At 32.7% G+C, this 15107-nt stretch overlaps 1 protein-coding gene across 1 annotated transcript in view; it reads right to left on the reverse strand.

Annotated features, from left to right (window-relative positions):
• Positions 1 to 15107, reverse strand: part of LOC134807488 (putative solute carrier organic anion transporter family member 1B7) — a 75267-nt gene that overhangs the window by 35637 nt on the left and 24523 nt on the right. The window contains exons 6-10 of the mRNA XM_063785884.1: positions 11661 to 11903; positions 8013 to 8177; positions 6322 to 6517; positions 2981 to 3146; positions 608 to 792 (exon numbers count right to left, since the gene is read on the reverse strand). Of these exons, the coding sequence (XP_063641954.1) occupies positions 608 to 792; positions 2981 to 3146; positions 6322 to 6517; positions 8013 to 8177; positions 11661 to 11903 (955 nt within the window). The remainder of the gene's footprint in view (positions 1 to 607; positions 793 to 2980; positions 3147 to 6321; positions 6518 to 8012; positions 8178 to 11660; positions 11904 to 15107) is intronic.

Here is a 15107-nt window from a genome sequence, read left to right on the forward strand (position 1 = left end):
ACAACAAGTACCTTATTGGTTTTATTTACCAAGAAATATTCTTCATTAAGCATCACATGCTGTCTAAATATCTGTTTAATGAGTGAAGAAAGGAATGAATTCTTTACATATACTTTTCTTCTGTCTACAATGGTATTAAGGGATACTAGGTCAGAAGCCATGCTGTGGGTGAATTTACAGCATTAGAATTTCATTACACACTGAAGTTTATATTTATATCTTGTTGCAAAACTTTTTCTTTCAATGAAATCAACAGATGATTTTCTCTAACTGGCCCATTAGGATCCAAGGCAACTCAAAATTAAAAGTTCTTTTTGAATCATATAGAGATTCCTTTACAATTGAGGCAATTGTCAATCAGTGTGTATCTTAAGATTCTTAATAAAAGATGAATGTATAGAGCCTAGATTTCACAATGGAAGTATTAGAGACAAAATTATATTATTAATGATAGCATTGAAATACCATAATAATTCTAAGAAAATGAATTCCCAGAAAATTAAAATATAACAAAATATGAATTTGAGCTAAATACAGAAAATATGCATATCATTGGGTGTGTTTTTAGTTTAATATACATGATAATGTTTTAAAACATCATACTTACCTAATCACCAGCACGGAATATGAGGTAAGTCCAACTGCACAGAGGAAAGCATCTAAGACTTGAATTACAAAATAAACGTAAGATTTCCTTGTACAAGCATCATCTCTTGGGCATTCACCCAAGTGCGCTGAGTAATTTTTGTTCTGGAGACCAATTACTTCCACACAGCTACAGTTATAAAACACCTAAAAATAATTTTTGAAATATTACCAAATACATTTGCCACATGCAACTGGGCTATGAATACATTCCATTATATTTAAAGAAGTCTCAAACTAAAATATTTACAGTTTTAAAAATATTATGAAAATACAGTTGCTTAATAATGAAAGGCAAAATTGCTTCCTGAATTACTTTCTGTATAAGATAATGTTATTGAATATTAACATTTAATAAATTCTTAATTTTAAAATTGGGAAATAATTTAAGAAATTAGTGTATGAAAGTGTATATAATTTTCTCATTAATATAAATTGTTTTCAATACTGCTCTTTCACCCACAGTTACTTCCTAAAATATGCATTTTTACTCACTTTGACAATCTCTACTAAGTATTAGGGACATGCCCTGGGGAAGGATTACCCCAAAACTTCAGAAAAGACAGCAGTTTGAAAGGGGCCAAAATCTGGAACTAGAGCCACTCTTGAAAATAGGACAGAGTACAGAAGAAATAGAGATGGGCATGGATGCCAGAATTCTATTTAGGCAGGCAAAAGCAGCATTCAAGACCATAATGACAGATAATAAAATAGATAATATTATTACCAGAGAGGTCCAACACAACAGAATGTCCTGACTAATGGTAACAGTACAGGAGGCGAACATTAGGATCAAATGATTTGAGAGATTTAATCAGGCAGTGTTTGTAGGTAGGTGGCTTTAAAAAAAATCTATTCTGATTCTAGGCTAAATAAAAGTTTAAGGGAAGTTTGCCTTTAACCTACTAGTGCTAAAGACTAATTATTGAAGGAAGAATTTTAAAAGAATTTAAATCTATACTTTTATGGTTCCACCAAGCTTCCTTTTATCCTCCTTTTTTCACTAAGAATAATATGGAACAATCTTTTATGGAGAAAGCACACTGGCCAATAAAACCAAACTTTGATACAGAGAACATTATTTTAAAAAGAGATTTCTTTTTTACTGAGGATTTAGTAAAGGAATTTTGCAGTAGCCCCCAGATGGTATAGCCATTGTTCACATTAAGAAGATGTCTCCATGTAGACAGAGCTCTTTTTAGGATTCTAATATTACGTTTCTTTCAGATCTTCACTACTGGGCAAAGTGAAACCAGGGATTAAATGAGGGCACCCTTACTGAAGGATATTATAGCAGATGAATATGAGATGTGGGCTTTTAAGTATAGTCTGTGGGCCATATATGTTGTGCAAGTTTATTAAAGTTATGGCCTATCTTCAAGGAACCTAGGATGCTTTGTTCGTCAAATTTCTCCATGCCTTTCCATAATATATCGGTATGACAATGGGCAAGGGAAAGATGAAAAATGTTTAAAAATGAAACACAGAAGAGTGTGGTAGAGAGTAATCACCATAGCTGACTATGTTGCTAATGTTGGTAATAGGAAAATGGCCTGAAAGATGAATACACAACTTTGTGAGATGCTGAGTGAATGGTAGGTATGGGGAATAGCATACCCAATTTCCAACTATTGGGAGTTACCCAGGATATTAGGAAAAACCCATGGCTCACATGGAAAAAAACCCATTTGAGTGAAGAAAAAAATGGAATTTCAAATGGATATGTTGGGAATAATTGGGCAGGATACTAAATTATCCTGGGTAAGAGAAGTGCCAGCTGTGAGGAAATCAACATAGGAAATTGAGAATTTGGCAGTCAAGTGAGCATGAATCCTTGATTAATTTATTGGAAAGTCAAAAGCCCCAGTGAGCCCCTAGTTAAACTCATCAGGAGGTATATATAAAAATGCACATAGATCGTTGTCCTAGTAAAGTAGGTAGTTCTGACAACAGGTTAATCAGGACTTTCCCCTAACTTCTGATGGATAAATTAATTCCAAATTAATTGAAATCTTGTGCTTCCATCAAATCAGATGCTTCTCAGAAATCCTAAGTGGATTAAATTCTAATAGGTCATATTCCTACACTCTCAAGAAAAAAGTGGGGTAATCTCAAATTAAAATTCAAATAACAGAAAAACTTGGTTGTGTCCTAAGCAGGACTTTATATGAAGCTTTGTTTATACTTCACAGCCATCACAATGACAGATAATACCGGAATCTTTTATCTTTATACTAGATACCTTAGCTATAGGAAGATGTGATAAACAATTATTAAAAAATCAAATCTGTGATTTTGATTAAGGAGAGAAGGAAAAACAAAAACAAATACTCACTATGGGCTCTTTATTACCACTTGAAGATTTGCATCCTGCTAGACAAGGTGACAGGTAAGTTATTCCATTGTTTCCACAGACTGGTTCCCATTGACTTTCATCACAATTGCACTCTGAGTTGCAATAAGAAAGTGGTACATCTACATGAGATCTTACTGGACTATTTCTGAAAATATATGATAGACATATATCAAAAAGAGAGAAAGAGAAGAGAGAGGAAGAAAAGAAGGAAGAGGAGGAGAGAGACAAGGGGGAAGTAGAAGGGAAATAAAGGAGGAGGGAAGGTGAGGGAAAGAAAAGAGAAATGAAATAAAGGATTTTCTTCAATTAGATCAAGAAATTTGATCTGATGATGCCAAAATAGGCTTTTAAAAATGCTTTTAATTTTTTTAATGCTTGTAACTCTCCTTCTTTACCAAAACGTGATTTGTTACTTAGAAAAAGTAAAACTTAAAAAAGAAATAAGAGATTAGATAAGACTTAGACAAGAGGTTGTTATGATTCCATCAAGAAGGTTCACATTAGAAAAGTAACTTTGTTTTTCTTTGGTGAGGTAATGGCGTTAGATTGAAGTTCCTCTCAGGTCACTATAAAGTTCTGTGAATCTATGGATGCTAGTTAATGTGGTTGAAGTTTAAAATCTGTATCTTAAGTACATAAAATAAGAATTCATTGTGATTAGAGCTGAACCTCTGAAGAATGAAAAGCAAAAAATAATAGAATCAGTTGAAAAGGGCTAGAAAAGTTCTGTATATTTTTTAAGTGACAATACAATGTTTTTAAACTGATTTACTTTATAATATGGCTATAAATTGTTAAATATAATTTTAATCATGGCTAAAATTATAAAGCATATTATTTGTATAAATTTTCTGCTTCAAGATTTTAAAAGCTACTTTGTTTTGCAAAAATTTGTTAATGATTGAGGATTGATGAAGTACCTTTGAATGAGTATGTCATTTAAATTAAGAAAAAAGTAGATCGGTAATTTAGAAAACACATTATTAATAATTTTATTTAAATTCATCTAATTCTTTATTCTGCTTGAGGACATCCTACTGGGAGTAGTTATGGAGAATGGTTTATGATCACTATGGTCTAAATATTTGTGCACCCCCAAATTCATAGATTGAAATCTAATCTCCTATGTGAAGGTATTAAGAGATAGGGCTATCAGGATGTGATCTGGTCATGAGGATGAACTTCCTGAATGGAGTTAATGACCCCTTGCATATTCCACCATGACTAAACACAGCTAGAAGGCACAATCTATGAACTAGGAAGTGTGCCTTTACCAGATACCAAATCTCCCAGCACCTTGATCTTGTATGTTCCAGCCTCCAGAACTGTGAGAGATACATTTCTGTGTATCTACAAACTACACAAGATTTTGTTATAGCAGCTCGAATGGACTAAGATAATGACCCAGTCTAGAAATTGCAATCAGTTCCTCCTGTGTTCAGATTAGTTCTGCCATACCTTACCAATGTGACTACTCTTTGTAAAAAATGTCAACATCATAGAGACTTTTGGGGAAAAATAATTTTGGGACAGTTTTCAAACATATTTTTTCTTAGGAGTCCTTCAGAGTCTTAAAAAGCATTGAAGGACCCACAGTTTTTTGTTTTAATTAGTTATATCTATAGACACTCTATTAGAAATTAATATTAATACATTTTAATACATAAGCACACATATTTTTAGCTGTAAGACTGGTGGCATCAACACATATCATATAGTCTTAAAAATATCACTATACCTTCATGAGATAATGTGAATAAAAAAGGCAAAGTCTTTGTATCATTATAAAAATAGGTTAGAATTTGTGGACCCCTTGATAAAGTCTCAAGGACCCTTAGAGATAATCAGGGATAATTCAGAGACCTCTGCACTAATTTTACTTGTAAAACAAGTCCTAGTGACTAAGATTTCATAAATGTTGAATACATTGATTTTATTATTTGCTATCATTAGATTATGAGTTCCATGAGGGAATTGATGTTTCCCACAAATAATCACCTTTCAGGAAGGACTCAGTAAATTTAATTAAATTAAACAACTCCTGTATAACTCTTGCTTCCATCTTTTCAATAGACGGCACAGTTACTATACTTGTTTTCAGGAAACTAGCTTTATGCTAAAGCCTGCCCTGAAAAACAGGAAGCCTTTGAAACTAATGGTGTGATATAAGATCAATAGGGAGTGGTTGTGTGTCTTTAAGCAAGTCATAATTCTGTAGGTCTCATATAATAAAGGAAGTGATATATGAAAGTTGGGCTGCATGATCTCTAAGGTTCTCTTACCTCTAAAATCCAGTATTCTAGGTACAATGTGTATTGACTTACCAAAGTAGGTGATAGTTGATAGGAAAGATCAAAAACAGTTTAGATTTAGAAGCATGCAGGAAAATAATTCATGATTAGTTTAACAAGCCTCCAAGAACAGGATGTTATTTAGATAAGAAAATGAGAATATTTGACAAATTAAAATCAACACCTCATAGAATCCAGATTTTGAAAGCTCAGAGCCAATAGTAACAGCACTAAAGAACATGGTTATTGAACTGTAATCTGAGCATCTTTGCTTGTTGCTTGACTGTGAACCTTCCTAAACTTACATTGTTGGCTATATTGAAGTGATTATTAAAAGTCTGTGTAGGAATCTTGCTCTCAATTTGGGGTAGAGACTGTAGTACTAAAAATACTTGACAAAACATGATAATAATGGAAAAGTAAAGATATCCCAAGGTCTAACCTACAATTATAAACAGAATATATCTTAATGCTATTTCCATTGTAGACTACCAGAAGAAAAAAATATTAGCTTGCAAAAAAGGAGAATTAAGTACAATGTGAAAAAGTATTATTTCATAAAGACAGTTGTTAATATCAAAAAGAACTGTAGATGAAGGTTATTCAGTCACTTTTGGAGAAGGTAATTTATATTACTATTATGATCCATCTAAAATGTTAATGGTTAAGACTAAGAGTTTTAGAGTCAAAACCCCAAAATTTGAGTCAGAATCTTAATATTGCTAGCCATATAATTTATCTATTTCTCTAAATTTTACTTTCTCATTTATAAAATGTGGGTAAAAGTACCCACCACTCATTATAATTACCCATAAATTGTAGGTATTATTACTTCAACATATGTTGCTTTTCTTTAATGAAGGAATAAAATAACTTTAAGGTCTTAAGGAGTGAACATTTTAAGAATTTCAAAAATGAAATTTCTCTCAGTGAAAAGAAAATTTAATTACAATTGCTTTCTACCCTATTTTCCTTACACATAGTCTTTTAATTGGATGGTTAACATATTATGCAATTATATATACAAACCCATCATAGGTCAAGGTTAGGCCGGCAACTGATTTGCTTTCACAGATTAGAAAGAAATATAAAACTTGAGATAAGAGATGCACTGTTGCAGAACAAAATGCCAATTTGGCAAGTCCAACTAAAGACAATTTGAATTTTTTAATGATATATCCTCCTGAAAACATGCCAATTGCAACAGCAGGTAGGGCGAGGACTCCTAGAAATAAAAGAAGAGAAAAAAGCTGTAAATATATATATATATACACACACACACACACACACACATTTAAATATATATATTTAAATATATATACACATTTAAATATATATATAAATATATACGCATATTTAAATATATATTTAAATAAATATATATATATAAATATATATATGTTTTTTTCGGATATGTGTTTTTATATGAAACACAGTATGAGGTTGGGTGAACCAAATTCATCCCATCTTATCACTTCTTTAAAAGGAGGGTGGCAGACTAAGGTAGAGGTAGGGGACCAGTGTACCATGTAAGAGAGACAAAAATAATTTCTTCCTCCCAGTTATGAGGGTTTGGTTTCTTCAAGAGCAAAAGGCAATGGCTAAGAATATTTGTACGTCTGAACAGATTATTTCTATGTAGCACGTTCTTTTTTTCTAGAAATCAACAACAACAAAACAAAATCTTTTTTCCTATGAGATTTTGAGCCTGCCATCTAAAATCCTTTACATCTCTCACAGTAGAGTTCCAAACCTCAGTAGCTTACTTCAAATTTTCCCAGAGATTTAGAATTGAATTCCTGAAGTAATATCTCATCCTTATTCATCAAAACATATATACCCTGCTATAATAAAAAAAGATCAATATACAGGATTAAAAATGGTTAATTCCTCCTACAATTTTACCATTTCATTGTCCTGTAAGAGTTATTAAAGATGAAGTTTCCTCTAACAAAAACTTCAGATCAAGTTATTGGGAGCCAAAATTTAACTTTTAAGTTTAAACTTTTAGGTTCAACAGGAAGATCATCCAGGTGCCTGGTCTAGTGCTTCTGTACATTCATTTTCTAATTATTATTTTCTCATGTACTCATGACCTAGTCACATACCACTTGATAAATTTTTTAACTCATCACATATTTATCAAATTTCTACCATCTTTCTACAAATTGATAGATAGTTTTGTACAATAGATAGATTTGTAGAATAGTTACTACAAAGTGTTATAACTTCTTGATGGGCAGGTCTCAATATGACACTGAAAATAGATACTGTAGAAAAAAATACTCTCTATGATTTTTTTTGAATCATACATATTTTGTGAGGCATTTAAATTGATTCTTTTTTAAAAAACGCCAATATCATATGTTTTGTCAGTGGCTGAAGCCTTATTTCGGTCCATGAATTATAGGTTTATAATGGTTATATTACAAAAGGGCTAGTCTCAGGATCTCAGCACTATAAGATCCAATTATGCAGATACTACCTCTAAATGTTTTATTCAAAAGCAACTTTGGTTTTAGAACTCACCTAACATGAGATGCAACTTCAAATGCAGAACAATGGTTATATCACAATATTGACAAATGTTACAAAGTTAGAGAGATAATAAAAGTATATTTAGTAAAATGTGAAATAACCTTCACGATAAAATCTGTCTTTTAACACAAATACTCAGTAATGCTGCATTTATCAAGTAAACACAAAAAAGTATGTCTTACCCAACAAGAAGTTAGTCTTAGATGCAGACCAACCATACTGTTGCTCCGCCATTTTAATGATATAAGTAAGAGAAGCAATGTAGCTGCTCATGTGTAACAATGTAAAAATTACAAATATAACATACAGGGGATTGGTAAGGATGCTTTTCAAAGACTGGAAAAAGCCTGCAGAATTATCAAAGTAAACAAAATATTTCAATGTAATTAAAATACATTAATATCTGAATTTTGAAAATATAAGTTTTATAAGATTTAAAATTACAAAACTACATAACACAGAAAGAGCACCCTTCAATCCTACTATTAACAGTTTAACTACATTCCTTCAATATTTTTCATATGCATATTATTATTTATTGGTTTAGTTCATTTTACTTCCAAATAGGATCATGCATAAATGCTGTTTTGTAACTTACTTTGTTCACTTAACATTTTATTATCCTTGGCACTCTACCATACTATTACATACAGATTAATTATTTATTCATTCCACAAATGTTTGGTTTTCAATTGGGTACTAGGCAATATACTAAGCGTCCCAGAAAAAAAAAAAAAAAAACTGAATCAGAAATGTGATGTTCACAGGGTGCAGTGGCTAATGTCTGTAATCCCTACACTTTGAGTGGCAGAGGCACGCAGATTGCTTGAGCCCAGAAGTTAGAGACCAGACTGGGAAACACGGCAAAATCACCCCTCTACAAGATATACAAAAATTAGACTGGCATGGTGGCATGCTCCCATCACTTCAGCTACTTGGAGGGCTGATGAGGGAGAATAACTTGAGCCTGGGAAATCGAGGCTGCAGCAAGTCATATACATGCCACTGCGTTTTAGCCTAGGGGACGGAGCCAGACCCTGTCACAGTGAAGGAGAAGAAGAGGAAGAGTAGGAGGAAGAGGAAGAAGGAAAAGGAGAAGGAGAAGAAGCAAGAAGGAGAAGGAGGGGAAGAAGAAGAAAAGAAAAGAAATGTGATGTCCCTTATGTATCGGCACTTAATAATATAATTATTACATTAAATTGTTAATATAAATTTAAATTAAAGACAGCATAATCTGAGATACAGAAATAAAATCTCTGATGTTCAAAAATTTTAAAGACAAAATTAGTATGAGGGCTCAGACTTATTTTTTCCCTGGTATACAGCTTTTGTACCATAAAATACTGCCTCAGTAAATCTGGCAGTATTATAAATCACCTGTGTTAAGACGCAAGAAGGAGAGGCAGGGGATAAAAATGTTGGTCCCAAGGGACATTATGACAGTAATAGTACAACAACCTATGCCTACAAATAGGTGTGATAACAAATTTCTAACTTCTGTCCATGGCAGAAATTTTATATTCTGGGTCTGTGATTGCCAGGTCAATCAACTATAATAGAAGTTAAAAGTGGAAGGAACTACTTAGAACAAAAGGAAGTTTTAGAGTACAGCAAGACAGGCCCAGAAATGGCTATTGAGAGATGGATGATATGGGCTTTGAAAGATCTTGTTCTCTATAGGCCTCTAAAGATTTTCATTAGATATGAACAGTACTAACAGTAGTTTCTTTAAAAAATAGTTTCCTCTGATTATAATAAAACAAAATACATTTTGAGAAATGGCACAGAACAGAAAAGAGGTAAGAAAATGTATAGTAAGAATAAACAATATTTAAAATTGTTAGGCCAAAGTGCTAAACTTCCCTCTATTGGTCTCCCCTGTGAGTAAGAACCACCACTGATTTGTGAGGCATTCTAAGAGAGTCGTGATCTTTGGTCAAAAGGAATGAAACGTGTAGATTAACCAAACTGTTAAATTTTTGTGGCAGATAGCAATTTGGATGTCATCTGGTCTGAACTTCTATACAATTGTGACGTATTACTTATTTTTAATAAACAGATCAATAAACAACTCAAGTGACATGAAGCTGACTACCTGAGAGCAATTTGCTCAACTTTTGAACAGTTCTCATTGTTTAAAAATTGTCTTTGTCTTTGTAATGAACTGAAATTTTCCTTTCTTTCTAACCAATTAGTCTTAGTTTTCAACAAGAACATAGAGAATAAATCCAATATGTCTTTTCTCCTGACTATAGGTATTTAGGTATGTTATCCATTCTTAACAGGCACTTATTAATAATTAAGATTCTCTTTACTATTCACGTCACTAACTCCCCCGAAGACCAGCTCATTATATAGACAATGTTACTATTGTACCATTTTTGTATCTTCATTATCCTCTTTATTATTTCTGGATTCACAGTCAACTCTGACTCTTATAGGTTTGAAAATCCATTAATTATTATGGATTTGATTAGATAAAGCAGAAACATGGCATACACAAAACAAAAATTCCTTGATATGCTATTTTTAGAATGCTTACTAAAAAACTTTTAAAACAGTGGTGTGCTGGTAAATGTTTAACAACTGATTTGTTGGTTGGGAAACCTGATTTGTAGGATTTCTCAATTTCCATGGTAACGTATGGTGGTAAATTCTCCTACCATGGACAATTTCAAGCTACCAATGCAGTTGAAATTGAACAATCCACTCTCATAAGTGAATACACAAGGCTCCATCATCCATCCCATTGCTCTTGGGTTAGTGTGGTGGAGAGGAGAAAATAATAACAACAACAAATGGGAAGTGAAAGAATTGATGAGGAGAGCATGGGTTACCCTGGGAAATTTGTAACCTTACTTCAATAAAAACTTGAAACATTTGCTGAGTTTAGGTGTTGGTTGCACTACTTCAGGTTTTACGATTTCACCATTTTGTCCCAATCTGAAAACTGCTGTCAATACCTTACCATTTCAAATATTTTGCTCTGACTGCTGTCAGATCATTCTCTCAATTACTGCTTCTCCATGGTTCTCCATTAGCCCTCCAGGGCTTATATTCAAAAGAAGAGTCACTATCAAGTGGTAAAGGATCCTAATTCACATTACTGACTTCAATTACTTTAATAACAGCTATTGTTTCCACTTCATTTTTGAATACTTAGGTAAGCTATAATTATATACATATTAAAATTATATATATAATCTTATTAAAATTATATATAATCTTATTAAAATTATATATAATTTTAATTACCAAGAAAAATAATCTTACTCCAATTATCTACAGAGAAACCTCTCCTGAATTCCTTCTCCTTATTCTATCTCTACACTTGAGAATAGTTAAGTATAACCTTACCACTATTTAAGATACTTTACTACAATGATCTATATACTTCTCAATATTATCCACTAGGTTTTTGAAAAATAAAAGTGATGTTCTGTCACCAGGGCATAGTGTGGTGGCTGGTACCTTTTGTTGAATAAGTGAATGAATGACATATTATAATCTTTTTAACCTTCACAGTTTACACTATATAATATTAAAGTGAATACATACTCTTTGGCTTATAAGGAACAAATGTTTTATTTGTAGCCTTTGATTGGTTTCTGCCTGCTAAAGAGCAAAATCCTAATCCACTTCTGCTTGTTATGTGCTCAAGAAATATTTGTTAACTTTAGTATGACTTTTAGAAAAATAATTCAGCTACATTTAGTGCAGAAGGAAGCTAACTCTTGATGAGTTGAGTATGGTTTATATTTCGGAATACTCATCACTCCCTTTCACTGAAATTAACAACTCCAAGTTGACAATGAATGTAAAATACTTACCAGTCACATTTTTGGTAATATATTTTCTTCGGTTGGTCAAATTAGCTATTTGATTCCTTTTATCATTAGTTTTTAGCACATGCAAAAATAGTGAAACTTTCCTTTCTTTCTGTGGTTTATTTGGATTTAGAGGCAAGAAAAAGAATGGTATAGAAGAAATAATGGATACTATTCCAGACACAAGGAAACCAAGCCACCAAGCTCCAACCCAACGAGAGTCCTTAGGAGTTATCCTGATAGTGCCTAGAATAAATAAAAGAAGCCAGTCAAAAATCATTTTGAAATACAGTAGTTTCTGGGAAATAATGATAATGATTGCAGTCCTCCACAGATGAATAAAGTAAAGTATATGTCATAAATTCTAAGACACTATTTTCTTCTTTTCATATTTTGTTATCTTTGAAACTAGAATCAGTCTAACATTTGATGACATCTTGCAGTTGCTGTAGGCCAGAAATCAGTCATGACGTTGTTCTCATTTCTGGAGCTTGTGTGCACTTGGTGTTTTTTCAGGTTTCATGACAGGAGAGCTGTCACCATTGGAGTCTTAACCCCATAGACCATTTAATAACTACTCATGGAAAAAATATGAATCCTCATTGTTGTCTGAAAATGTGGTGGGCACAAGGGTGCTTGCATCACTGAACCTCAAATTCTAGGTAGCTCAGTACAGAAAGAGAGAGATTCCATTGTTTTGGACAATGTAGGGCAAAAGAACAAGAGTCTTTGTCTAGTAATCGAGAAAATTCTTCTGGATCTTATCTGAGGCCACCAAGACAGTACCTCTATAACACTGCACAAACCACAGTATTAATCATCATGGGGCATAAGTCACTTCAAACAACTAGGAAGCATATTCAAGATTGATGGGTAAAAGCAAACCCAGACTGCAAAAACTACAATAAATATCTAACTCATCAAGGCCCAGACAACAATGAATATTTATTGGCACCAAAGTCAGCCAGAAAAACATGACCTCATCAAATAAATTAAATAAGGCACTAGGAACCAATCCTGGTGAAACAGACATATGTGTTCTTTCAGACAGATTTCAACATAGCTGTTCTGAGGAAACTGAAAGAAATTCAAGATGACACAGAATGAATTCAGAATTCTATCAGATAAATTTAACAAAGAGAATAAAATAATGAATACCAACACTACTCAAACTATTCCAAAAGATAGAGGAAGAGGGAATACTTCGAAATTCATTCTATGAGGCCAGTATCACCCTCATACCATGACCAGACAAACACACATCAAGAAAGGAAAACGACAGGCCAATATCTGTGATGAGTAATTATGCAAAAATCCTCAACAAAATCCTAACAAACCAAATTCAACAATATATTAGAATAATCATTCACCATGATCAAGTGGGATTTATCCCAGGAAGGCAAGGATGGTTCAATATATGGAAATAAATCAACTGAACACATTGTATCAATGGAATAAAATATAAAAATCATGTGGTCATTTCAATTGATGAAAAAACATTTGATAAAATTTAACATTCCTCCATAATAAAAAAAAAAAACTTTAAAAAACTGGGGATAGAAGAAACATAGCCCAACATAGACACTGTTACTATTGTACCATTTTTGTATCTTCATTATCCTCTTATATAAAAGCCATATATGACAGACCTACAGCCATATATGGCTTTAAATAAAAGCCATATATGACAGACCTACAGCTAGTATCATACTGAAAGGCGAAAACTGAAAGCCTTTCCTCTATAATCTGTAATACTACCAGGATGGACATTGTCACCATTTTTATTCAACGTAGTACTGGAAGTCCTAGCTGGATCAATCAGACAACGAAGATACAAAAGGCATCCAAATTGGAAAGGAAGAAGTCAAATTATAGTTGTTTGTATATGATATGATCTAATATGTAGAAAAACCTAAAGATGCTACAAGGAAGCTACTCAACCTGATAAACAAATTTAGTTAAGTTGCACAGTACAAAAACAACATAGAAACCAGTACCATTTCTATATGCTAACAGTGAACAATTTGAAAAAGAAATAAAAAAGTAATCCCATTTACAATAGCCGCAAATACCTTGGAATTAACAAAATAAGTGAAAGATCTCTATAGTGAAAATTTTAAAACATTGATGAAAGAAATTGAGGAGGGCAACAAAAATTGAAAAAATATTCTATGTCCATGGATTGGAAGATTAATGTTGTTTCAACGTCCATACTACCCAAAGCAATCTACTGATTCAATGCAATCTCTATCAAAATAACAATAATATTCTTCATAGAAATAGAAAAATCAAACCAGAAGTTCATATGCAACACAACGACACAGAATAGCCAAAGCTATCCTAAGGAAAAAAAAAAAAAAGCTGGAGGAATCCTATTACCTGACTTCAAATTTTACTACAGAGCCATAGAGACCAAAACAACATGCAGTATGCTACGGGCATAGAAACAGACACATAGACCAATGGAACAAAATAGAGAACCCAGAATCCATACAACTACAGTGAACTCATTTTAGACAAAGGTGCCAAAAGCATGCACTGAGGAAAAGACAGTCTGTTTAATAAATGGTGCTGAGAAAACAGGATATCCATATGCAGAAGAATAAAACCAGGCCCCTGTCTCTCACCGTATGCAAAAATCAAATCAAAAGTGATTAAAGACATACATCTAAGACTTCAAACTATGAAACTACTACAAGAAAATATTGGTGAAAATCATCAGGACATTAGTCTGGGTGAAAAAAAAATATTGAGCAATACCTGACAAACACAAGCAACCAAAGTAAAAATACACAAATGGGATCACATCAAGTTAAAAAGCTTCACACAGCAAAAAATACAATGAGCAAAGTGAGGAGACAACTTATGCAATGGGAGAAAGTATTTCCAAACTCCCCCTCTGACAACAGATTAATAACCTGAATATATAAAGAGCTCAAACAACTCTATAGAAAAAAATCTAATAATCTGATCAAAACAAGGGCAAAACACTTGAATAGACATTTCCCAAAAGGAGACAAATAAATGACAAACATGCAAATGAAAAGGTGCTCAACATTGTTAATCATTAGAGAAATGCAATTCAAAACTACAATGAGATATCTGATGAATGATATATCTCACCCCGTTAAAATGGCTTTTATCCCAAAGACAAGCAATAACAAACACTGGTGAGAACCTTCATACACTGTTGGTGTGAATGTAAACTAGTGCAACCACTATGGATAACAGTTTGGAGTTTCCTCAAAATACTCAAAATTGAGTTACCATATGATTTAACAATCCCACTGCTGGGTATATACCCAAAAGAAAGGGAATCAGTCTATTTAAGACATATCTGCACTTCTATGTTTGTTGTAGCACTGTTTACAATAGCTGTGATTGGGAAGGAACCTAAGTGTCCATCAATAGATGAATTCATAAAAAAGATTTGGTACATATGGAATACTA

Source organism: Pan troglodytes, chromosome 10, assembly GCF_028858775.2.
Source record: "Pan troglodytes isolate AG18354 chromosome 10, NHGRI_mPanTro3-v2.0_pri, whole genome shotgun sequence".
Classification (NCBI taxonomy): Eukaryota; Metazoa; Chordata; class Mammalia; order Primates; family Hominidae; genus Pan; species Pan troglodytes.